Here is a 26,233-nt window from a genome sequence, read left to right on the forward strand (position 1 = left end):
CTCTCTCTCTCTCTCTCTCTCTCTCTCCCCCCCTCCCTCCCTCCCTTAGTTTCTGATGGTTTGCCAGCAACTCCGAATTGTAGAGGTCAAGTTTTCTAATTCCTTTTATTCACAATTTTAAGTCGCTACACTTCCGGGTGCAACGGCTCACGCTTACCGACCGATATCAATTTAGTGCACAGAACGGCCGCGAGCAGGCGCCTCCCCACGCCTCAGAGCCCGAGCGTGCAGAGACGCCTGACATCAGCACGTCACCAGCGCAGGGCCTCGGGCGCCTCGATTGGCTGGCTCGGCCAGGGCGTGACTGGTGGGCGGCCGCTCTCCCAGGCCCCTTCTCTCCTAGCTCACTCTGTCAGGTAGCTCCGCAGTCGAGGAACCCCCCCCCACACACACACACTCAGCGGCACAGGGAGGACGCCGAAAGCACCTGCGCTTCGGCCTGGGGGCGGCTCTGCAGCTCACGGCCCTGGGAGGAGACGCCTCACGCTCCGGGAGTGGCGCCACCGCGCGACCGTGACGTGAGGCGCGGCCGGCGCGCCGTTGGCCAGCGGCAATGTGGCGCTCTCTGGCGCGGGCGCGGGCGATTGGGCGCGCGGCGTTGGGAGGCCGGGCTCGGGCCGGGGGCGGGCCCTGTGCTCGGGAGCTAGGCCTGCAGGAGACGAGCGTTGCGGAGTGTCGTCCCGCTGCCGGTCCGCTTGTGAGGTAAGGAGTCTGGGTCTCTGAGGGGAGGCGGGCTGGAGTCCCGGGCTCGGCGCTGAGGGGCGGGCCTACTGCCTGTTAGTCGCGTCCTGTGAGCTCAGGGTGCTTTTTCCTCTTAACTGTTTTGGGGAGAAGCCAGAGGGCGGAGGTCTATGCGGCGCGGGAAGCGCGTGGGGTCGCCGCCGGGCTGGGTGGGCGCAGGCCGGGAGGACGGCGCGGGGTAGGTGGCGGGGCGGGCGGAGGGAGGGGCACGGGGCGGCGGGCTCAGCCTCCAACCCCCGGGTCCCGACCTCCCCCGCCAGGTCCCCGGGTAGGCGCGCAGGCTGGGCCGCGATGCCCGAGGTGAGCACTGACGAGCTGGACGAGCGGCAGGTGCAGCTCTTGGCGGAGATGTGCATACTCATCGACGAGAACGACCGGAGGATCGGGGCGGAGACCAAGAAGAACTGCCATCTGAACGAGAACATCGAGAGAGGTGTCCGCGGGGGCGACGGGCGGGCCGGGTCCCCGGGCGACAGCCCCGCTTCCTTCGGACCACAGAGCAACAGGCAAGTAACTGGCCTCTTAAAACTCAATTCATCGTATTTCTTTTGCTTTCAGGATTATTGCATCGAGCTTTTAGTGTTTTCTTATTCAACACTGAAAATAAGCTCCTGCTGCAGCAGAGATCAGACGCTAAAATTACCTTTCCAGGTTAGTGTGCTTTGTGTAGTGTTTTGTTGGCGATTGTATTTAGTTTGATTTTGTCACGTGGAACTTCTGGTAGCCAAGGTCAAAAAAGAAATCTTGTGAATGACTTAGTTTTATATTCTTCATACAGAAAACTTATACGGCGGTTGCAACCTAATAAGACGTAAGGTTTATCCTAATAAAGGATAAAAACTGCTAGGTATGTGTAGATTCATATATAACTTTCTAAACTGTATCTAATACACGTTATCATCGCTTTGGTTAAGAAGGCGAAGTTCATAAAAACTTATCTACCCAAGTGTCACAAAATGGTTGCTGATAGCTTATTATAACAGATTTAGAAATCCTCAACAATCATTTTTTGTTACTTTTAAAATTTAAAGTTTTGAGACCTGCTTTGAAGAAAAGTTAATGTACATCTATATCAACATGTTCCAGGTTGTTTTACTAATACTTGCTGTAGTCATCCCTTAAATAATCCACGAGAGCTTGAAGAAAACAATGCAATTGGAGTAAGGCGAGCAGCACAGAGGCGTTTAAAGGCTGAATTGGGAATTCCCATGGAAGAGGTAAGCAGCCATACTAGCTGAAATCTAGAATACTTTGAAACAGTTTTTAGTAAAACATTAAATTTAGGTGTAGCTTTCTGCTTTGTTAATCTCTTGCTTTTTTAGGCCAAGAAAGCCCATTGGATAAAGGTTAAATTTTGATTTCATAATACTTGTCGATATTTAACTCAGTACCAAAATGGATTGATCTGTTAACCAGTTTATAAAGTTGACTGTTTTATAATTGATCAGATCAAAGATGAATATTTTCTTGTGAACCTCAGATCTGATTGGGTGAATTTAAATCATCTTTTTTTTCCCTGGAATTGTCTCCTTTTAATAATACACGAATAAATAATCTCTCATTTAGTTAAAATGGTAAATTTTTTTCTCCCATTAATATGTGAGGCAGAATGGCACACTTCTAGTTAGAGTGACTGCTTTTCTTTTTTTAATACAGTTTTCAATAAATCTATTTTTGGTCCTATGGGAAAAGTGTCAGACACTTGAAACTATTTAATATTATTTAATACTATTTCCATATATTAATAGGAGACTAATGTTTCAAAAGTTGTCATTCTGACACTAGTTCTGTTGTTCAAGGTATTACTGAAATGTAGTGGGTTGATTTAGATTACTTTATTGATATTTTGGAGGTTTTTGTCCTAGGTTCCTCCAGAAGAAATTAATTATCTAACACGAATTCATTACAAGGCTCAATCTGATGGTATCTGGGGAGAACATGAAATTGATTACATTTTGTTTGTGAAGAAGAATGTGACCTTGAATCCAGATCCCAATGAGATTAAAAGCTATTGTTACGTATCAAAGGAAGAACTAGAAGAACTTCTGGAAAAGGCAGCCCATGGTGAAATTAAGATAACTCCGTGGTTTCAAATTATTGCAGAGACTTTTCTCTTTAGGTGGTGGGATAACTTAAATCATTTGAATCAGTTTGTTGACCATGAGAAAATACACAGAATGTAGATGTGGTGATGAATGATTACTAAAGTACTAAAGAATTTCTCTACTTAGTAAACTTAAGATGAATTTTTTAAAAACCTGGTTCCCCGTTAGAACTCTCATTGGAAATACTGATACTTTACAACCAGAATTCGTGTGGAAAAGAATTCTTGATTTGTGTCATACAACCCATATATGTTAACTGCAATTTATAAAAAATATTTATGAGATTATAAAAAAGAGCAAATAAACGTAACCTATCTAAACAGATGGTTATGACAAATTTGAACAAATAAGTTCATTTTTTTTATACATTATGATAAACCTTTTCAGAAGACTTGTAGAGCACTTTGCTGTTTGCCAGGCGCTTGATGTATCTTTCAATTTTTATCATAGTCCAGAAGAATGTGCAATGGAAACTATTTGCTTATCTACTTCAAAACAGTTCAAATTAACTTTTCAGATTGAGATTAATATAGAACAGGTTCAAGGGAATTCAATGGTATATATCCTGATTTCTGTCATTGTTGATGTTGTGTTTTGATCATTCTGAAGTATTTTGATACTTAAAGTCAAACATTGTTTTTGGTAATGACATTGGCTAGGTTAATTCATTTAAATAATCGTTGCTGATGAGCAAAGCCTGTGGTTTTCAGAGTTACTGGGAACAGACAGGCTATTTGTAAAATGGAACTTGGGTCAGTTGGGTCATACTCTACAACAGGGTATTCTAACCTTGGCACTGCTGATGTTTGGGTTGGATAATTCTTTTGGGGGCTCATCCTCTGTGTTGTAGGATTTAGCAGCATCCCCAGGTTCTACATAAAAAAATGCTGTTGGCACCCCTCCCCCCATGACAGCCCCAGTGACACCAGATGCCAAATGTCTCCTCAAGGACAGCATCACCCGCAGTTGAGAACCACTGTTCTGCTGAGTCAGGCTGTGTTGTAGGGAAATTATCAGAAAGAAAGGCTAACGTTCGTATTAAATAGACTTGGGTTATGGAATACGTGTGTATTAATATTTAAAGTACACTTTGACTAATGTACTTCTTTAAACTCTTGCCATAGACTTCTCAGATTTGAAATCTTAAGACAGCTTTATTATCTTTGAATGCTGTGTATTAGTAAGTAATGAAGAAAAAGATAAAAATTTCTTACAAAGCTAAATGTTTTATAAATTCAATAGAAAAATCCATTTGTTAACCCTGAACAGTTAATTTCAGGCAAGACTGTGTAGCTAATAGTAACTTTATTGAAAAATAAAAACAAAACTAAATTACCACATTTTCATACTGTTGTCTACTTTGTTAAAACTTCAATACAGTACTAGGTCAACCTGCCTATGGTAGCTTAAGTGATAAATGACATAGAGTTTCAAAATGCATTTTTATATTGTTTCTAGTTCTTTAGTAGGAACTTCTTTTAGGCTAAAAGACACATGTAACCAGTTACTGGGTAGCTACAGTGGCTAGTGGTTGCCATATGGGCCGTGGCGTCTTAGACTGTTAGATGCTGGACAAACCATTGACAACAGGTACAGAGCAGAGGGAGCCATCTATAAAACTTTATTCTCTTTATTGGTATTCCTGGTTTGTTCATTGTTTTTTCTGACTTTGTCCACGTCTTCCTTTAGCTCCTTGAGCATCTTTAAGGCAGTGTCTAGTAAGTCTGTCATGTCTTCCTGAGGGACAGTTTCTCAGTTTTTTCCTTTAGCGGACCACACTTTCCTATTTCTTTGTATGTGAATTTTTAGTTGTTGGCTATCTGTACCACCCGAGGTCTTCATGTCTCTCACTTCCCTTCTGACTGTGTGTCTTTCCCTGGACACAGACATGCTGACTTTCTAAATTCCCCTGAGCCAGCAGTGCTTTCTTAAGTCCTAATCCTCACATCTGTAGCTCTCCAAAGGGGTAAAAAATGAAAAATGCAAGGGAAAAAGAAACAGGCACTGACCCTTCAAATTCAGCTGATGGGGATCCATCTCTGTCTACACCTCTGCCATCAGAAGCAGCAACTGTCAATCAAAACAAAATCGTAATATTTGGAGAAAAAGGCCCTTAGGGCCCAATCTGAATCCCACAAGCACCTCCAGAAACGCAGGTACAGTGACTGCCACAGGGTTTGGGTGAGAGGTCAGGCAGTTGCTAAGCCACAGGGGCTAAAACTGACAAACTGGTTTACCGTGGAGCCTTTCCCTGGAAGAGGTGAGCCTTTAAAGACTCTGGAGTCCCAAATATTCAATAGTTACAGCAGAGATTCTGCCAGAGCCACTGTAACCTGGGAGGAGAGGGACTCTGGTGCTTCCTACTCCCTCTCACCTGACACTCAATGGGTTTCTCTTTACGTAATCTTTCTCAGCGTAAACAAATGAAAATTTTTCTTTGGATCCCCAAAATGTAATGCAACTTTCAAACACACCTTGAATTACACTGCATGACACTGGAAAACTCCCACACAGGTGCACTTAGAAATGCCACGAGTCAGCAGAGGGGATGCTTGAAACCGCACATAAAGCGGTGGCCACGGCAGTTTTGTGGTCGAGAAGTGACGTTTTAATCACTTAATATTCTAAAATGTTAATTTCCTACATTTTACTGGGCCTGTACCTCACAATTTAATTTTCAGCAGTGGACACAAGCAGCAGGTGCCCACATTTAACTGCTGTAGTAACTTAGGCAACATTCTGTTCCACTAAAAAGTATTTTGCGGTTTGAAAACAAAAAAGAATTGCCATTTACTTTCTCTTCCCTTTTCATCTGCCCAAACTGACGGTGATTTGTAACTAAAAAAAACAAAAACAAAACCAACTAAATAAAACTGCTTTCTTTTGGAAGTTTATTTTGGATAAAATAGTTGAAGACAGTACATCGTACAAAAGGACTAGAAGATAACTTAGTCCTGGCATCCTGACATCTGTAAGCTTTCACCAGCTAAGGACTCTTCACATGCAGTGAAACCAAAGTTCCCTGTTGCACAAGACAGTAAGATTTTTCTCCATCAAAAACAACGTAGTCACATAAATATATCCTTCCAGCCCTGCAAGTCTGAAGCAACCAAAACTCCATAAATGAGAAACCACTGCCTGCTCAAAATATCTGTAATATTATGCAGCGATAAAAATCCCCCACACCTGGACAGTTACCGGGTAACCACAGCTTTCAGCCAAGCAACAAGTGCTTGAGTTATTCCATTGTCACGTTCAGTTTACAGATCACGACTCCAATTCTGTGAAACCAAACCAGGAAGAAGTCGAGCCAAAGCGCTTCAGCTGCGATAGACACTATCTCCTGTCCTTTTTACCAGCTTTCCTCTTTCCCGAGAGCAGGTGCTTGGGTTTCATGTCAAACACATGTCTGTCTGCCTCCCCTTTCCTCCCCAAGCGATTCATCTTCTTCTGAGCATTCTTCATCATGGTCTTGGCTTTCTTCACCATCTATAAAGGAGAAGAAAAACACGTCAGCTGTGGAAAATCTAATTTCCAAGCAAATTTCCATTACCTGTTAACACACTGTCTGAACGGTCCGGGTCTGTGCTGTGAAGAGAAACCCTGGTGAGTCTCACTCACACCATGTTCCCGTGGATCCACCACAGTACCTGCAGGAGCTCAACCAGTATCTCCAAGATGGAAACTACCCAGACAAGTCTCGTACCTACAGGGACCAGATACACTGAGACCTGGACTTCCTCTCAGACACACAGGGACACTGAGATTCCGGCCCATGAAACTACTCCCATCTGACTGACAAGTGTCAATGCTGGTGTTAAATCCAGACTACCAGATGGAGGCGGTGTGGTGGAATGGGAAACTCGGGCTCCCAAAAGGGAGACTGCTTGTAAGTTTATACACAAACTTTCTCATCTGAATTTTCAAAATGCTAAAACTAATCATTTTTGTGTTTATTTAAAAAAAAGTTTCAGCAAAAGAGACAGTATACATCCAAAGTGTCTTTCCCAAAAGACTCCCAAACAGCTCTCTATGGGCTGGCTCCCCACATGGGCCTGTGGTGGGTGATGGCCCCATGTCCAGGTTCTGAGCAGGACCGCTTCCTAGCACAGCCCTGAGCGGCGAGGACAGAGGCTCAGGCTGTGGTGCTATTACCACACCCTGCTCTGTCCACCCCAACAAGGAACACATGCACTGAGGGCAAAGGTCCAGGGACACCCAGCTGTGCCAGGCCCAAGCCCACCTCTCGGGGTACAGCACACAGCCAACGCCCACTCCCCCATCCCCACCCCACAGTTCTTGCAGATTCAAGTGTGTGCCCTGAACCCTCAGGCGATCAACAACAGAAGCTACCATTTTATTAATTTCACCTTACAAGGACTAACCTTGACATCCCGGAGACCAGAGACATCACGTGGGGTCCGAGAGCAACTGCGAATCCGGGCCACAGACGTGGGTGGGACAGAGTCTTCCCGCTTCCTTTTCCTTGTGACGCTCCGAGCCCTTCTGGCCTGGACCACATAATGGGCCTGAAACACACAGAAAGCAAACTTCAGTGCCTCAGAGTCCCAGCCTTAGGGACAAACATGAAATTATTACAACGAGGGGAGAAGGCACATGGAGGGGTTTTTAGAACCATCGTCAAATAAGTTAAATACATTTAAAATACACATAGTTAACTTCACATTAATTATTGATCAAACTTTTTTTTTTTGGTTGCATTGGGTCTTTGTTGCTGCGCACGGGCTTTCTCTAGTTGCCGTGTGCGGGGGCTACTCTTCATTGTGGTGCACGGGCTTTTCATTACGGTGGCTTCTCTTGTTGCGGAGCACGGGCTCTGGGCGTGTGGGCTTCAGTACTTGTGGCACGCAGGGTCAGTAGTTGTGACATGCAGGGTCAGTAGTTGTGGCACGCGGGCTCTAGAGCACAGGCTCAGTAGTTGCGGCGCACGGGCTTAGTTGCTCTGCGGCATGTGGGATCTTCCTGGACCAGGGCTTGGACCTGTGTCCCCTGCATTGGCAGGTGGATTCTTCACCACTGCGCCACCAGGGAAGTCCCAAATATTCTTTTTCACTTCCACAGCTGCTTTAAATTACAGAGCTGATTTTAACTCCATTTAAAAAACTTTACTTAGAGCTGCCTGTTCAGCCACATTAGCAGCGCAGTTTATGTAAAGAGCTGTCTCTCCTTCATGCCCCGCTTCCAGGATCATCCGCCTGAACACAGTGACGGCCGCCTTGTGGGTGCTGAGATCCAGCTCTGCAAGCCAGCAGCTTGGCACCCGGCCCGTGGCGCCCCCTCATGTTACTGTTTTGAAATAAGATGACACAATGATGTGAGAGGCAGGCACCCTAGAGCCCAGCACCTGATAAACAATCCAAAGTCAGAAGCCATATGTGAACATGAAAATAACACCCCATGTGAGCAGGATACGCTCACGCACTGCTGATCAAAATCTGAATTAGTCTAACACAATGTCATCCTTTGTTTCGGAAATTCCACTTCTTGGAATCTGTTTTGAGAAAACAATCCAGAACATGAAGATGTTCTTTCACACAAAGATGTGCATTCTCCAGAGTAATTCATCAAGCAAGAAAAACTGGGATCCTGAAAAAGGTATCTGAAATGCCTTCTAACCTCTGGGCTCCGAGGAACAGCTTTGAGCTATCTACAGCCTACGTAACTCTCACGCCAAGAAACTCCAGACCACCTCATGTTTACCTGGTGTCTAAACTGAAGCTCTATGTGAAGACATCAGTCACCAAAATCAAAGTTGCAGCTCAAGTACTAAAAACTGCACAAAACAACATAATTCTCAGCACAAACCCCGGAAGTGCTAACTCCTCTGTAACCCGCTCCTGCCCTGGTTCCCAGGACGGCGCTGCCCCACCCATGGCTCTGAGGCCGTCTGCACTCACGCTGTCTTTGTTGTCCATGTCGACACCAAGACTGCGCATCTCATCCTCCAAAACCTTCTGCTGAACCTGAAGGCGGAAATGGACATTGTTTTAAGCAAAATTAGCTTGATAAAATGTTTAAAAAAAAATTTCAAGGGAAACCGTACCTTTTACAATGATCCACGATACACTTATTTTAGAAATTCTTTTACTTGGGCTCATGTGTATGTTTTTGTACAACTCATTAAATAACATGAAAATTAACATATCGTGGGCAATTTTTCTGAGCGGGATGACGTACGTGTTGCCCCTGGATTCCGCTCAGCTCCCCGGGGATTCCCACATGCAGACCCCAGAGGCCAGCATCTCCTCCCAAGCACACGGAGCCCCACGATGGGGGGGATACAGCGATGGCCACGTCTGTCAAGAGACAGTCATTCGCCACCACACAGAAACAGTATTTCGAACACATGAATATCCTCCATGGAGAGGTGCCCAGCATCCGACATTTTCCCTCCTGTCCCATCTCACTCTAACTGCCCTGCACACCATCCTCTTTCCCTGGGGAGCTGTGCCTCCGGACAAGAGCACGGAGCAGGAGGAAGAGGCTAAGAAGATGGACCTGAGAACTGGAAGTACCCTGACACCATCTGATCCACCTGTGCCTCAGTGTCAACTTCCCCGTCCTAACCAGTCACAGGGCCCAGTTAAATCACCTTTGGCCCTAAGTTAGATTGGGTTAGTTTTTCTGTAAATTGTAAAAGATGACTCCTAATAAAGAATTAAAGAATAAGAATGTGTTAATTGATGACTTTACCTCTACAAATTTATGCGTAACTCACAATCTTCATTTGTACAGCTACAAAGGGGTTGAATCCAACAGTGAAAGTCACCAAGAAGGGGTATAATACTCAGAATATGAAAGATCAACACTCACTCAACCTCAAAAGCCAACTTACACCAACAAAACAAAGTGAAGCATGTTTAGCATGGACCATACAAGACTCCAATACATAAAGAAATAGGTGACGCTCTTGGACGTGACACGACACTTGCCTTCTTGGCTGTCCGAGGCATCCTGGGTCCCTGTGTGTCCTTCTCTCTGGACTGCAGAATCTTCAGCTTCTTTTTTTCCCTAATCTGTTTTGCCAGCTGTTGGATTTCCACCATTTCTTCATCTTCAGTTTCAGATTTACTGTCATACACTCCAGCAGCTGTTCTTAGCTCTTCTTCTTTTTCCAACTCTTCCAATTTCTTTTAAAATAGTCACAATTAAACAAAGCCAACAATGAAAAACTCATAAGCAAGTGTAACAATCTTTATAGAAACCAGGTTTCCCCTAAGCCTTTCGGGGTATGATGAACACCCGGGTCCAGACTCATGTGGGCCTCGCCCTCTGTGCCAGGGCTCACCTCCCCACAAACAGGCTCCGTGCGGAGATGAGCACAAAGACTAAGCCGACAGCCACAGACTATTCTGTGCCACTTCTTTTCCTTCTTTAGAAACAACCACTCCCAACTCTGAGGTTAAAACGTGTAAAATGTTCCCCTCGCTCCCAGCAGGTACATGAAAGACCCTCCATTCTTGAAGAGCTGAGAACATCAATCTGAACTGGCCCTGGACCACGACAGCCCGTGTATCCATCCCAAAGCCATCGAAAACACAAGCTCGTTGGCCATACAGTTAATAAAAATTTTAAATACATATAATGAATAAACCTTGACAGGAACCCGAGTCAGAGGTATCCCCATCAGTACTAGCGTGAAAAGGCATAGGGAGGGAGGTTGGACGGGAAGGCCAACCAGACTACAGAAACGGGATGCCACAGAGTAAGAGACAAAGCAAGAGGCACAACTGAAGAGATTAAGACATGAAATATAAATTAAGGATGCCATTTGAGAACTGAGGAGTGAATAACAAGGGAAACAAGGAACATATGTTGCAAATATTTATAAAATATTTTTTTAAAAACTTGGCTGGCAGTTCCTCAAAAAGTGAAACATAAAATTACCTTATGACCCAGCAACTCTACTCCTAGGAATCTGCCCAAAAGTGTTGAAAACAGGCACTCAATACTTATCCATCAATGTTCATAGTAGCACTAATCACAATACCCAAACAGTGGAAACAACCCTATGTCCATCAACGGATGAATGGATAAACAAAATGTGCTACACATATACAATAGAATATCACTAAGCAATAAAAAGGAATGAAAGCTCTGACACATGCTACAACATGGGCGAACCTTGAAAATATTATGCTAAGTGGAATAAGATCAACATATTGTAAGACTCCATTTATATAAAATACATAAAACAGGCAAATCTAGAGAGACGGAAAAGAGATTTGTGGTTGCCTGAGGCTAGGGGGAGGGGAGACTAGGAAGTGATTACTTATCGAGTACTGGGAGTTACTTTGGGGCTGATGAAAAGGTTCTGCAACTACACAGGGGTGGTGCTTGCACAACACCATAAAGGTACTAGATGCTACTTAACTGTACACTTTAATACATTAAAAAAAAAACAACACTTGACTCAGGAGAGAAAGGATAGCAACTAAAGGAGAACACAGGGTCTAAGAAGTTTTTGTTTTCTGTGGACACTCATATGTTAAGAAACAGCAAACAAGGAGAGGACTGAAACAGGAGGCAGCTGTGTGTGCCGGGGCAGAACTTGGGGAAGACAAGGGGTCAGGCGGGGAGCGAGCAGCACCTGCAGCCAGAGGGGCCCACATGGGGTGGCGACGAGGGCGTCCACGCCCCGGGGACTCCCTTATGAAGTGAGGCGGCCCCTGAGACCAGCACAAGAGCTCGGGCGGGAGGTCTAGGAGGAAGGGGAGAGTCTGCACCAGCACCCGATGCAGGGACACGGTGCTGCGTGTGCAGGGCCCCAGGAGGCAGGGCCCCCGGGGTCTTGGTGGGCGTAGAAGGAAGGAGGGCCACGGACAGAGGTGAGTGGAAAGTTGTGTGCGTGTCTTTCGGTGGTCGTGTTAAAGAGGAATAAAAGTCACATAATTTAACGAGTGACACAAACCTGCATGATGTCAGGATCAATATAGTCGGCTATGTTATGGCCTTCCCAGATCTCAGGTATCTTATCATGTTTCTCAGATGAATTCATTATATCCCAGTACTCTAAAGGTCAAAGAACAAAAAGTTTATAGTTGTTTTTAACATCAACTACTCTGTGCCCCAAACGAGCCACCACTTACACAAGTCCTACACCTGTGAAGACAACAGAGCACTTGTGTTCAACACTAGGTAAGCAAGGTAACGTGCTCGACCAAAGGATTGCTCCAAGCACATCCTAAGACCCATCAGTACCTCAGGATCAAGTGTCCAAAGGCATGAACAACAGATTATCAACAATATCAGCCTGGTCCAACACTTACATGATAGGTAAGCTACAGAAATGATCACTCACAGAAAACTACCTGGAAGGAAGAAATCTCAGAGTCCTGGCAGTATGCAACCTCTCGCCTTCAAGAAATTAAATTAACAAAATGCTGGAAGACTTGCACCCATTAATGCACTTTCACATTTTTCACACAACTGGCATCTGAAAACAACTATCACATTTGAGCCCTTACTTTGAAGATCCAGAATATAATCATCTCCCATTTCCAGCTCAATGTCCCGTTCCTGCAATGAAAACACAGTTTTCATCAGCACTATTTGACCTTCAGATCCAAAACTGCTGGGCCCCCTCCCTTCCCTGTGGAATCACCCCTTCTCCAACCGAAGAGCCAATCCTTTCAGCACCTGATGCTCAGCACCCATTTCTGGTGGGAAAGCTGTTTCTGCCACTGGCGGACCTGGCACCTCCACCCAGGAGGGTGTCCAGGCCCCAGGGGGTTTATGCTCCAAAGCCCTGCCCCACACACGCTCTCCAGCGCAGGCCCATGGGCGCTCCTGTCACTTACCCGCCTCCTCTTCGGCTCCCCAAGCTCCATTCTCTTTCTGCGTGCCACGACTCCTTCAGGGATGAATGGGGGCCGCTCCTGAGAAGACATGAGTGGAAATACCTACATGAAATGCCTTGCTAAATCAAAACACAAAGATGAAAAACCACAAGCAAATTCTCCATCTGCAAGGGAAACACAAAACCACACCCAGACCAACTAAAAACCAAGATGATCTGGGGAAGAGGGGAAGGTGCAAGGCCAGTCTGGGCAAGGAAGCTGGGAAGGCTCCGAAAGCCGATTCTAAAGTTTATTTAGAAAAAACAAACAGTAAGAGAATCAAGAAAAATTATGGATGAAGAAAGCAGTACAGGAGAAATAAAGCAGATCAATGAACAGGAGAAATTCAGACATAAGCCCAAGCACAGAAGGGAATACGATGGGAAGACACACCATCCAGCCATCAGTCCTGAGATAAACGATGAGCTGGGTGAAGACCACCACCTGTTTCCCATGAACAAGATAAAATCACAACTAAATGAAGACTTCTATTTAAAAAAAAAGGTAAAATTTTAAAAATTGAACCATCAGAATACAGAAGAAAAAATACCTTTGACAAAAAGAAAACAAATCTACAGAACATACAAGAGTCTGATTTCCTTAATATAAAAATTACAAATCAGTAAGAGATAACCTAAAGAAGTGAAAAAGCAAGTATGTCAATACCAAGATACATATCCTGTTCCACATGATGTTCACTAACTGAAAACAATCATGTTGAATAATCACTGAGTGTGACTGCCTGAAACGACAGTGTAGAAATATCACTTCTTATAATGTAATTTCCACTTTATTTTGGGGAAAAAAAGTGTGGTAATGAAAAAAACTGAAAACTGGTGTAACTTTTTGAGAACAAATATGATAAAAATCATTAACAACGTCACTGACAGTGATCTTTACCTGTATTGTTAATGCCTAGACTAGCTGCCAAAAATTAGTGTTGAATGAATAAATATATAAGAAACATTAAAATAAATAAAAAGTGGGAATTCCCAGATGGCCTAGTGGTTAGGATTCTGGGCTTTCACTGACATGGTCCTGGGTTCAATCGCCGGTCGGGGAACTGAGATCCCACAAGCTGTGCAGCACAGCAAAAAAAAAAAAAAGAGAAAAAAGAAACACATCACAACAATGGAAGCATCTTTAGTCCGTCACACTGACACAACAGGAAGCGTGCATTCTCAAACCTTCAGAAGTATAAACCTGCAAGGCGTTGTTGGAGGACAATGACATTTTCGATGCCATGCCTTAAAATTCAGTCTACAGATATATTTGCAATTAAAAACAGAGACCTATGTATGAAAACGTACCCTTGAGCACTAGTTTTTAATAGCAAGAAAATGAAAAACTTGAAAGAAAATATATTCCTGTGTTTAAAGTGTTTTAAAATAAGCTTATGTGCCAAAATGTTTCTGGACAAATAGACAAGCGAGAGTTACAGTAATAGCCTCTGGTGAGGGAGCATGTTTAACCCGGCTCTTCATACTCTTCCTCTCACCGCTTCGATTCTTCCTGACATACATGGCATAACTTTCATTCTGAGAAAGATGCGAGAACACCCGGGAAATCCACTACCGGGGAGGCAGGCGCGTGGGTCCCCACCAGCCATTGCAACCCCCTGCCTCAAGGGCCTCCACAGGCGGCTTTACCTTGTCATCTCTTCTGCTGGGAACAGCCAAATGCAGTCTGTTCAGCACCTCGTTCACTTTATTTCCTTTCATTTTGGTTTCAACTCGATGAGCCAAAAGCCTGTCACAAGCCTAAGGTGAGAAAACGTGGCACCAGGTCACAGGGCACCCGGCACAGCCTCATGTTGCCTTCTGGAAGGAACCAGGAACCAGAGCCCCCATAACCAGAGGATGGTCCCCAGGTTTGGAACCTGCTACGCTTTTCCCTCAGAGGTAGCATCTGATGGCTGAGTGCTGGGACCCCCAAGGTCCAAGTAACTGCCCTGGGGCAGACCTCACGCTCCGGGATGGGGGAGGGTGGGCCGGGTGCGGAGGGGACCTCTCTCTTCCTTCCCGGGTCAGGGTCAGGCCCAGCCCAAGGAAGAACCCTGAGGCAGCAGGACTAAGTGAAAATGACCTGTGCTGGGAGTGTGAGCATCTCTTCACATGTTCACTGGGCGGGTGGGGGCCCCGGGATTCATCTCTCAGGCGGAGCTACTAGCACTCAGGGTTGTTAACACTCAGAGAGAAACATTCCTGTCAAGGAAAGGGATCAACCCTGCTTGTGAGGAAGCACTGACCTCTGTCTTCACTTTAATAACCCCTTCCTCCGTCAGGGTGCTGGTCTCCACCACAGAAAACCCTTCAGCCTGCAGACCTAGAAATATTTTCTGGGAATACAAAGGACAAATGAGAGCTGTGTTTATCCCCAGTTCCCCATGAACAAATCTTACTTCTCCTCAAATGGGTGCTATAAATGCTAATTATAATTAACACATCTGTGGTTTTTTAATTCTTTTGAAGGACATCTCCCCAAAACAGTTATTTATTTTTCCCTAAATTCAGCTGTGATTAAGAAAATACAGGGGCTTCCCTGGTGGCACAATGGTTAAGAATCCACCTGCCAACGCAGGGGACACGGGTTTGAGCCCTGGTCCGGGAAGATCCCACATGCCGCAGAGCAACTAAGCCCGTGGGTCACAACTACTGAGCCTGTGCTCTAGAGCCCGTGAGCCACAACTACTGATCCCGTGTGCCACAACTACTGAAGCCTGCGCACCTAGAGCCCATGCTCCGCAACAAGAGAAGCCACTGCAATGGGGAAGCCCGTGCACCGCAATGAAGAGTAGCCCCGACTCACCGCAACTAGAGAGAGCCCGCGCGCAGCAATGAAGACCCAACGCAGCCAAAAATAAATTAATTTTTTTAAAAAAAGAAAAGATATACATTACGGGGACGATCAAATCAAACTACAGCAAGCAAACCAGAGGCTCTCTGGAACATTCTGTGAGACCTACCCTTCTGAAGAGAACCTTGAGAAAATTAAGATACAGATTTTCATAGAGAATATTCTCAATGCTGTTTTTTATAAAATACCTGGCCTCCACAGCCTAAGATAATTCCTTAGAAAACGATACAGCAACGTGTACGAATCCAGCTATGAACAAACCACCAAGACCCCAGGACAAGGGACTTCATTTGTGCCTCCACCAACGCCACCCGACACCTTGCTGCCGGCCTGACCATGTGGCAACGCTCAGACACAGGTGGCCAATTCACAACAGTCAAGCTTCTCAGGAATGAGTTCTGCTCCCCTCACTCCCTGGAAAGACCAGTCATACCACCTACCAGCATGACCCGCATAAGACACCGCACCTGCCGCCATGTGCCTTGTGCGAGACGGGGCAAAACCTGCACTGCAGCTCCAGAGACATCAGTCACCGACCGACTCAGGGCAGCCCCCACGCAGTGCCGACCAGCGTTCACAGCACCCGCAACCCTGCTTCCCAACCCAGTGATGCAACTGTTCCCACCACTGAAACTCCATCACAGCTGGCAGTGGGGGCAGGACTTGGGCGTGTCTAACCCCAAGGGCTGAGCTTCCGGCACAAGGATCACTCCTGCCCTGCCCTCCCCTCCACACTCCAGTGCTCTTAGCCTGAAAAGCTGAGAGCACCGAGTAAGTATCTGATCCTTTCAAAGAACAGAGAACTCTCCGACATCAGTGTTTACATCATCAGTAGCGCAGAGCACACGGCAGTGCCCAGGGACAGCAGCATGGCTGCTTAAACACACCACGTTCTCACCAAGGATTAAGTGTTCCAACAGCGCCAGAGAGAGCCAGAGACAAGAGCACAGCCCCCCAGAGACCCTCTGCTCAGGCCAGACAAGCGCAGCGCCTCTCACACCAAACGGGGCCTTGCAAAGCGGGCTGCTGGGCCTCCCAGAGTCCGACTGCGGAGGCCCGGGGTTCACCCTGACTTACGACACATTACCACCGAAAAGCAACGCCAACACTGCTGGCGGGGCCACGAGAAAGAACCACTGGACCAGCGCAGAGCTTCTCGAAGCATTTGTCCTGAGAGATGCCTCCTGGGGACGGATACAGGGTCAAACAGCTTGAAAACCTAAGGCTAACGGCGTTACCTGCCACCTGGAAAATTACAGCAGACACGACAGGGTCACAGTTCTGGAAGGTCTGCAGACACTCCTTTTCCCTCACTCACTCAGTCCCCAACATCTCCCCACAGAATCTGTGAAGCAGGTACTCCAGTAACACCCGAGAAACGCCTCCCACTAGACACTTCGCTGCAGGTGCTGCTCCAGAGCAGCCAGCAGCCCAGGCCCAAGGAGCTGAGGCGAACCTTGGGGTGCTTTGCTCGTTTTAAGGCCCCAACAAGAGAGGCAGCCCCTTCCAAACGAGCAGTCTCCTGAAGGCTGCTGTACTGAACACACACACAGCCCGCCCCACAGCCTCTGAGAGAGTAGGAACCAGGAAACCTCATGGTCCGTTTGCCATTAATGGGCTTTCATAAGGTCATGTCGACTCAATCAGTGAGGATATTATCTCAGCTGCAAAACAAAAACCAGACTAGCATCGCTAACATTCCTTTTCAACTCTGATTGTGTAAGACGAGAGTCAGAATTAGTAGGAAATATTGAAAACATCAAGGTGATTTACCTGATCGTCCTCAGAAAGTTCAGCTATTCTCTTCACGTCACATTTGTTTGCTACAATAATAAGAGGCTAGAATAAGAAAGAAAAATAATGAAATTATTACCTTCACGCTGCAGGTTACAAACTAAAACATTGGTCCCCACACTCACCTTGTTGACAAAGAGCGGCCTGATGTTCTGGAAGAGCTCCAGCTGCTCCCCAAGTCCATGCCCACACTGCTCAGACAAATCCATCACGTAGAGAACCGCGGCTCGCAGGTGAGCCAGTGCAGTGATGGCTTGCATCTCAATGGTGTTGCGATCCTCCAGGGGGTGGTCCAGGATCCCCGGAGTATCCACCACCTAAGGTCAGACTCGTTACTCCAGAGCCCACGTCTGCACAAGCTGCTTGCCCAGCACAGGCCGAGGGCGCTGACAAACCCAGACCAGCTCTGACAAAGCTGGTAAAGAAAATGCAGGGCTCCCAACTGACCACGGTAAACAAACAAGGCAGCAGGGGAGAAGGACAAATTAAGTATGAAAAACGGGGGAGGGGGCTGCAGAGCTCATTGAAGAACGAACTTGCCAACAACCCTGAGAAGAACCCCTCTTTCCATTAGTGACAACACAGAAACACTGGGATAACTGCTCCCACATGCTAGGAATGACATCACCTCTCATAACATTAAATTCAACTGTGGAAACAGGCTGCGTCACGCTTGTAAGTGGTTTCTGATGACGGGCCCATCAGAAGCACCACCATTAGCCAAGCGCAGAAGGCTTGCTGGGAGCTGCCGCGTCCCCTGAGCTTGGCGAAGCTTTTCCACAGGGACGTTCCCGGTGACCCCCCAGCCTTCCCTGTGACCCTGCATGCACTGGGACACGGGCAGACACTAACTAGTCTGTGGGAATCCCCAGAATCAAACTCCAGGAAAAAGGCCACGGCTGTCCCAGCTTAGACAGCTCTCACCTGCCAGCGCAGATACTTGTAATCCATGTGCCCAACAAACAGAGACTTGGTGGTAAAGGCGTAGGGCTGGACGTCCACATCTGCTCTCGTCACCTGGAACAAACCACAAGTCCTGTACTGCGTATCCTCTGCAACAGAGTAAACGTGGCACCTACGTGTTATCGAGACTACCTGCTGGGGTAGGAAAAAAACAAAAAAAACCCCACGAGATTCAACCTCACAGGATTCAACTCTGACAGGAGCCAGCACCTCAGCAGGCGGACGGGCTCCTCTTCTTCAGGACCCGGGCTGCAGAGGCAGTGTATGAATCAGGCATCAGGGAGCAAGGAAGGCCCAGCGCCTGCAGGACACCAACCAGCTCCTCCTCTCACCCATCCTGGCCCCAGCGACGCCCAACAGAACTTCCTGTGATGACGGGGACGCTCTACACCTGCACCCCACAACGGCCCGCAAGCCACGCGGGGTCCCTGAACTCCTGAAATGTGGTCACGAGACTGAGGACTGAATTTTCTGTTGTTGTTTAATGTTAGTTAATTAAGCGGCCCGTCTTACCCCCAAGGCCTGGCTCACAAGCCCTGGAGAGGTCGGCTGAGACACTGCAAAGCTCAGCTGTCACTGTGTCAGTGCCACTTGTAGACAAAACAAAAACCTACAAATCTGCAGGAGTGTTCTTAGTAGCAAAGAGCCACACATGTAACCATTGTTTTTTTGGCACCTGGGCTGTTACTGGTTGTGAGCTGACACTTTACACACAGTTTCTACTCCATTCAGGTCCCTGAGCTCAGCTAAGGTGCTGCGTTACTTAAACAGTTCCTTTAGCTCTGATAATAAACTAAGTAAAGGGCAACCACTTCCCACTACACAAACCAAATAGTTTACATGCAAGTTGACACAGCAACCCGGGTGACATCACCTGAAAAACACCTCTGGAGCCTGGGAAGGCCAGTTCAGCAGGCACGGTCTGCACGGTCAACAGTGACTCCCTGGCACTACTGTTCCCGGGACACGCATGTCCATGTGTTAACAGAAACGTATTTAAACGTCTCAAATCCCTTAGAAATTTGTAGGACACACACAAAACCCAAAAATAAAATGGTCCCCATAACTGCAATATCCATCCAGGTTCAGGGTCGATCCTCGAGGATGGGAGGAAGAATGTTTTGGGCCCAGGGCAGTGCCGACTAGAGGACTGACTGCAGCCAGCCTCACCCCAAGCAGTCAGGTCCTTGGTCACTGCGCCGTCAGGCGGACCAACCTTATTGATGAAGCTGGACTTGCCGACATTCGGGTACCCACACAGAAGCAGGGTCCTTGTATTCGGGTCAATGGTTGGCAGACGGGACAGATGCTGACGCACTGTGAGAAGTTTACAGTAAACGTGCTTAATTTCGTAAGAAAACTTAAACTCAAAGCTGAAGATCTGCTCAACTTAGCTGTGCACTCCAGGACTGTGGTCACATCACCCTCACTCCAACATTTATCATGTACGTGACAGAGAGAATACGAATGAACAGAGAAGGGACCAGCTGTGGAGGCACCGGGCATCCAGGCTGTACCAGGAATCCTGCTCCCAGGCCCGACAGCATAGATTCCTATCCAACAGGTACAAGATGGGGCCCAAACGACACAACCCAGACAACTGAGTATGAGAGATGATATTTGAAAGAGCACTTTCGAGCGAGTGTATGTGCCATAACTTCCTGGCTGGGCAGCAGGCTACTTTCACGTAATAAGAAACCCTCAGGGGCGTCGTCTGCTCCAGCGACACCAGTGGGCCACCCTGATGACCTAACTGCTCACTGGAAGCACTGTTAAAGCAGCCCAGTGTTACAATCTTGTAAAAAATTATTGGAAAGAGGGGGGGGGGGGGGGGGGGGGGTCCAAAACCAAATCAGTTAAAAACACTTGAAATGTAAAAATATATGCATGCAAAAAGGCAAAAAATTGTTTCAATAAAATTCCTACTACAGGGCTTCCCTGGTGGCGCAGTGGTTGAGAGTCCGCCTGCCGATGCAGGGGACACGGGTTCGTGCCCTGGTCTGGGAAGATCCCACATGCCGCGGAGTGGCTGGGCCTGTGAGCCATGGCCACTGAGCCTGCGCGTCCGGAGCCTGTGCTCCGCAACGGGAGAGGCCACAACAGTGAGAGGCCCGCGTACCGCAAAAAAAAAAAAAAGTCCTACTACATTAATTAAGAAATCATCCTACTGAAAAAACCTACCAGGTAACAAAACTGGAGTAGCAGTTTGATGCTAACACGTTTTACAAAGAAATGCACCATATTGTCAGTAACAGGTAAAACTATGGGTCACTTTATTTTTATATGTTTTATTACTTCCCCATGATTTATAACGTACATGCCTTACCTATTAAACTTAAAAAACATAAATTTTCTTAATAGTGCTACTAGTGTGTAAGCATGTTAAGTGCTAGCTGCTTTTTCAGTAATATCTAACCTGTTAGAATTTCTTACAGGCTAGGCTGGGAAAAATAATTTGATCCCCTTATCTCTAAAACAAAACAAAAATAAACATTTTAAAAATAACTTCTTGGCAAGGATCAAGTAGTTAACAGAATGCACTAAAACCCGTTTTCGCCGATGCATAACACGTACCCTGTTCCAAATATTCCAAACTCTGCTTCTGTCTTTTGATAATAGTACACATGCGCCCAAGGGCCGCACGTTTCAGCTGCTTGCAGCGGTAGAGAGAATCACCATATTTCATAAGCCGCACGTAATCTTTAGCAACACTGAAAGACATAAAAAGAAATGTGTAAGAGTTTTCTCTCTTTTAACAGTAACTTAAGAGATACTACATTAAGAAAATATCTTACTTGTCCACTAAATTTTTGGCGATATTTATTTGTCCTAGAGCCAACTTGTAATGATCCTTGTCATACAGAATGTTCATCAAATCAGCATAAAATGGATGAATATCCTATAACAAGAAAAACAAAGTGGTCACTTTGCTCCAGCAGTTTCTCCTCCCAATATATGAATAACACTTGAAGAATAATTTCCTCGGGAAACACATCGCACCTCTTACTCTTCCTCACCCCGCCAGGATCTTCTCTCTCCTGTTCAGTGACTGTTTAGTTCACAGAGAAAAATGGAGTCAGCAGGGCAGCCAGGCCCATCTCCATCTGAGCACCAGAGCCCGCGCCTCACCACCCAAGAACTGAGCTGGAGAAATTCTTCCCTGTCCCATCAACCTTACGCTATTATTGCCCCAAAACTTTTAAAAAGTTTTAAAACTCCCTTGAGCCCACGATCCGCCCATCTCTGCTCCTCTTCTTGGCAGACGCTTCTCAACTCCTCAGCTCCTCAGCTCTGGAGCCACCAGTGCCCTGGCGGCCGTGCTCCCCACCTATTGCTCTCATCCCCACAGACCAGTCCTCCTTCGAAAGTCAGTCACAGCAAGGCCAGGGAGACTGGTCCCAGGCTCCACTGCAAAGGCCGCTACACAAGTCGCCTCGCCCCACCCACACCCCCTCCGACCCGCCTCCTGGACCTTCCTGTTCCTTGAAGACACCAGACTCTGGAGCCCGGGGCCTTTGCACTTGCTGTTTCTGTGCCTCAGTGCTCATTCCCCAGGTAGCACACAGCTCTCGCTTCCTTCAGGGCTCAGCTAGCGGCCCTCCCTCTTCTCCATACCCATATGACACACATGTTTTCATGTTTATTATCACTTCCCCCCCACTAGACAAGATAGGGGCTTTAAAAGTGACTGCTGAACAGACACAGCAATCGTTTAATGAATGATAATCTACTCCAACCTTTTACTCGAAAATTGTTCTCAGATAACTTTAGTTTGAAAAATAAAAGCCAACAGGAATAGAATGTTCATAAATTTGAACCCCTAATGTATATTAAAAAAAAAAAAAAGATACCAAGGATAAAAAAGATAAGTTTTTTTTTTACAAAGAACAAAATTCTGGTGTTGATTAGATCAAAGTATTTTCTGTTTGCTCACATCAGGTGTTTCCTGGTGTCTTCATCTCATTCTTACTGCCCTCTTTATCCCCAGGTACTTCCTGAAGTACACGCACTTTCCCAAGAAACTACACCCTCATCCAGCCAGTAGTCACTGTGCACCTATCAAGTCCCAGAATTTTGTAACAGCAATTTCTGTCACATAAACCAATCTCTTCTCACTGCCTTAACCCACCTTCAGGGACTGCTGTAGGGCAGTGGCACATTTAGGCTCTCAGGCTGTACTGCTGATCCCACATCCATCACCTCAACAACCCTGCAGCAGCATCGCCCCACACAGGGACTCCACAGGCAGTGTCCTCTCTTGCATCCTACAGCTAAACACACAAGCAAACTGCTCTACGCAGCAGAGCTCAACCTTGGGGGCTCAATGTAGAAGGCGGCTCCCCACGAGACTGTTTCTTGCCCATGAAGAAAGTGCACAGTCGTTAGCTGATGAAGCAACAACATCACAAACACTGCTGGGCCTCAAGCCACTGGCCCAACTTGAGGCCACAGGAAAGGGAGCCTTGGAAAGAGGGAGGAGAGGAAGCACACAAGCCGCCAGAAGCTCGGGCTCCTGAATTCAGTCCACAGCTTTCAGAGCTCCGGTTGGCCCCTACAAGTTTAGAGGTTACAGAAAAAGCCCGAGCGAGGCATGCTCTGGGCCCTCGTAGATGGAGTTTGACTGGGGGAAAAAAGATACTAAGGAATCAAAACAGCTGTACTCTGTTCACAGTTTTGCCACTAACTCTCAGAGTAAACTTCAACAAGTCAATTATTTCCTCTTTCTTTCATTATCTCTAGACAGACCTTGTTTAACCCTGTCTGAAGGCTCATATTTACATAATCACTTATGTTTCCCAGAATCACTTACATCCAATTTGGGGAAATCCGTCAGAATCTGTGAGAGTCTGTCATGGTAATTCTGCTGAGTAAATTTGACTTTCCTCATATAAAAGTGTCTAATGCGATGGATTTGATAATGTTTATGGATAACTGTCGGAGTCTTTCGTTGAGTCTTCGACAATGTTAAATCAATAAAGTCCTGCCATTAAATAAAGTAAGACACAGTTACACCAAAAACATCTACCTTCACCCACTTATTTGAAACCATCTTAAAAGACTAATATTTAACAATACGATATATTTTAAACTACAAACTCATTTTCTAATTAAATCTTCAATATAAAACATGCTCAACTTTATAGTTCCTGGCCTTTAAGAAACACTCGGCAAATGGCTGCAGAAATAAATTTTATCCTACGCTTTCTTCACGTTATCCTAATTTCCAAATACCTAAGAACCTCTGAAACGTAAGTAGCCAGACAACTCAAGCATAAATTAGAAAAAAAATTTTTTTAATGAGAAACAGTTCTACTGTTTCAGTTTGCGTATCTGTGGCTTTGAAAGTACATAAAATAACATATAAAACTAACACCCACTATATACAATTTCCTAAGGTAAGGTGACTAAGGCATGTAAGGTGACTACCAGAGGATATAAAAGACTTCTGCATGAATTCCCCAGTGCAAACTAGCCAAGAAGATAGATGCCGGCAACACTGTTAGCTCCGGGAGGGACGCCGCAGTCCCGCCTCTGACCGCGACCCCGCTTCCATCTGGCAGAATCCACGAACCCTTTGGAGACAGTTCAAAACCTACCTACTTCGTAAAGTTTGCCCTGACTCTCCCCCTCTTCTCTGGGGAGGACCCTAACATCTGAGGAGGGACCGTAACCCCGGACAGCCCTAATTTCTGAGGAAGGACCGCCACCCTCTCGGGAGACCCCTAACCCGGGGGCCCTAATCTGTAGAGAACATGGTCTAAGACGGGGGCCTGGTGGAGGAGGCGACCCCTCTCAGCCCAGCGTTACAAACCGGACCCTCGATTCCCATGACCCGGCAGAGAAAAGTGTGAGCGGAAGGGCCCTCGGGGCCGCCTACCTTGGCGGACGGCACCACCGTGATCTTCTTGAAGTTGTAGTGCGCCATGCCTGCGATCAGCCACGAGGGACGGCGGCCCGGACTTCCGCCGGGGTGGGTAGAGGGGAGGTCCAACGGGTAGGAGGAACTTCCGCCGAGGTGGACGGGACTTCCGCTAGCTTTGCGTCACTTCCGGGCGCTCCCTACGTCCCCCACGCACGGCCTCGGCGTCGCACAGCGCCCCCGCCCGGCCGGAGGAGGGGTCACGGGGCCGGGGGTGGCGCTGAGGGCGCGCGGAGGGCGGGAGGAAGACCGCGGGGAGGAAGCGGTTTTGAGGTTCAGTCCCTGACCCTAAAGGAGAGGGTCCTGAGAGGCCTCCCTGGGGGTCTGTGCTCCCCCCGACGGTCACCGGCTCCAGGGCCCGGCCGCGATCCCCTCCCGGCCCGGGTCAGGGGTCTCGGGAGCCTCGGGCTGTCGGGGTGGTCAGAGGGGCTCGGAAGGCCCCGGGGGCCTCGGGGAGTCTGGGATCTCGAAGGGCCTGGGGGACTCAGGATCTGAGGAGGCCAGGGGCTCTGGGCTCTCAGGATCGGGGAGTCTCGGGGGCCGTGCGTCGCGGCCGCTGGCGGGGTGAACGGAAGGTAGGGGGGGCGCGAGGGTCTGCGCTTTGCGCGCTCACGCCACCTCTCTATTTGTGAGCGCGATAAATCTTATTAAATAAACGCCGTTGAGGCCGAATCGTCTGCAGAGAAGGGGCCCGTCTCCCTGCGGGCCGGAGTCCGCGCTGGCGACCCCACCCCCGGCCCGGGCCGCGATCCGGGCCCTGGGCCCTGGGCCCCGCCCGACCTGCCAGCCTTCCCCTGACCTGGGCCCTCAGCCGCAGGCCCTTTGTCAGTCATCATTTTCTCTGCTTCGCGTCTTCTTAAGACCCTCTCTTCTATCCCGTGGCGTCTGTGACTCTGGCTCTTAGTCTCTCCGCGCCCCTGACCTTGGCTGACTTACCTGCCCGCGCCTCGCCCTAACAAGCTCCACCTGGAGCTTTTGCCCCCTCCCTTTGCTCTGCCTGCCGGGGTCTCACCGAATGCTTGTATGGACTAGACATTTCCAATCAATTGTGTAATGTCCACCTACACGATTCCAGATATGGCAACGCAGCATTTCTGAAAATCAAACTCTAGGTCGGTCCATCCTCAGCGCCCTGTGCGGGAGGGCAGCCCCTCCCCCTCCCACTGAGATGCCAGGAGTGTGAAACAGGCCTTGGGTGAGATCATGCAGAAGGAGATGGCCCCCAAGGCCTGTGAAACCCCACGGAGGAGGGGCCGGGGGCTGCAGCTGGCTCCGCACGTGCCCTCTGGAGTGCACTGAGGAGAAGGTGAAGGGGCTGGGGCACTGGAACACTCCCCACCAGCCCAGGACCACATACCTGGTAAACTGTACCTGCGTGCGTGTGACCAGGTGTGGAGCACTATTCACTAGCCCACATGTTAACTCGTTTCATCCCTACAGCAACCCTGTGACTGGACGGGAAAACCGAGGCACAGCACAGGGGTAACTAGCCTGGTCACAGCTAACAGGCAGCAGTGGGGCTTGAACCTGGGTGGCCTGGCCCAGCATCTCTGCTGTCCACCAGCAGCTGCTCTGCTTCTCAAGCATCTCGACTTCTCAATCATCTTGACTTCTCAGATCTTTTTAACAAGTCTTCCCATTCTTAACGTGAAAATGCCTCATAAACCCCCCAAATTCCAACACCAAAAATAATTTTGAGTCACGATTCTCTCATCTGTTATTAACTGTACTACCCGTTTTTGTGTCATGGGTTAGAAAAGCATGCCGCCTGTGTCTCTGTGGCACTTCTGAAGGAAGCCTCTGGGGTAATTAGGATTTGCTAGAATCATTTGCTAAACCCCAGACAGCTCTGCGCACCATTCCTGAGATGCACGGAACCGTGCTAACACCCCTGTGTCTTCCTCAGGTACCTGCATGTCCCTCAACCTCTCCCCCTTCCCTCACTCTTATATGGCCAGTTCCTCCTTAAAAAATACAGTATTTAGGTAAGTTCA

At 47.5% G+C, this 26,233-nt stretch overlaps 2 protein-coding genes across 3 annotated transcripts; one reads left to right on the forward strand and one right to left on the reverse strand.

The window, feature by feature from the left end:
* Positions 1–272: 272 nt before the first annotated feature.
* LOC114904437 (isopentenyl-diphosphate Delta-isomerase 1) lies at positions 273–11,759 on the forward strand. Of its 2 annotated transcripts, none has more exons than XM_029238393.1 (5): positions 273–702; positions 1,002–1,174; positions 1,300–1,392; positions 1,828–1,958; positions 10,306–11,759. In XM_029238393.1, the coding sequence occupies exons 1-5, from the start codon at positions 554–556 to the stop codon at positions 10,351–10,353; spliced, it is 594 nt and encodes a 197-aa protein (XP_029094226.1). In that variant the 5' UTR covers positions 273–553; the 3' UTR covers positions 10,354–11,759. The 2 variants fall into 2 exon arrangements, with proteins under 2 accessions (XP_029094226.1, XP_029094225.1); XM_029238392.1 differs by lacking the exon at positions 10,306–11,759 and adding an exon at positions 2,607–5,980.
* GTPBP4 (GTP binding protein 4) lies at positions 5,702–24,272 on the reverse strand. The gene is made up of 17 exons (XM_029238391.1): positions 24,198–24,272; positions 23,130–23,300; positions 21,115–21,218; positions 20,894–21,030; positions 19,536–19,636; positions 18,281–18,373; positions 17,482–17,673; positions 17,336–17,401; positions 14,955–15,044; positions 14,356–14,466; positions 12,668–12,745; positions 12,335–12,386; positions 11,779–11,879; positions 9,800–9,997; positions 8,765–8,830; positions 7,232–7,375; positions 5,702–6,335 (listed from the first exon to the last, which is right to left on the reverse strand). Exons 1-17 carry the CDS (start codon positions 24,243–24,245, stop codon positions 6,183–6,185), a joined length of 1,905 nt encoding a protein of 634 aa, XP_029094224.1. The 5' UTR covers positions 24,246–24,272; the 3' UTR covers positions 5,702–6,182.
* Positions 24,273–26,233: the final 1,961 nt, after the last annotated feature.

The sequence above is a fragment of the Monodon monoceros genome, unplaced genomic scaffold (genome assembly GCF_005190385.1).
Source record: "Monodon monoceros isolate NGI ecotype Baffin Bay Population unplaced genomic scaffold, NGI_Narwhal_1 Super_Scaffold_21, whole genome shotgun sequence".
Classification (NCBI taxonomy): domain Eukaryota; kingdom Metazoa; phylum Chordata; class Mammalia; order Artiodactyla; family Monodontidae; genus Monodon; species Monodon monoceros.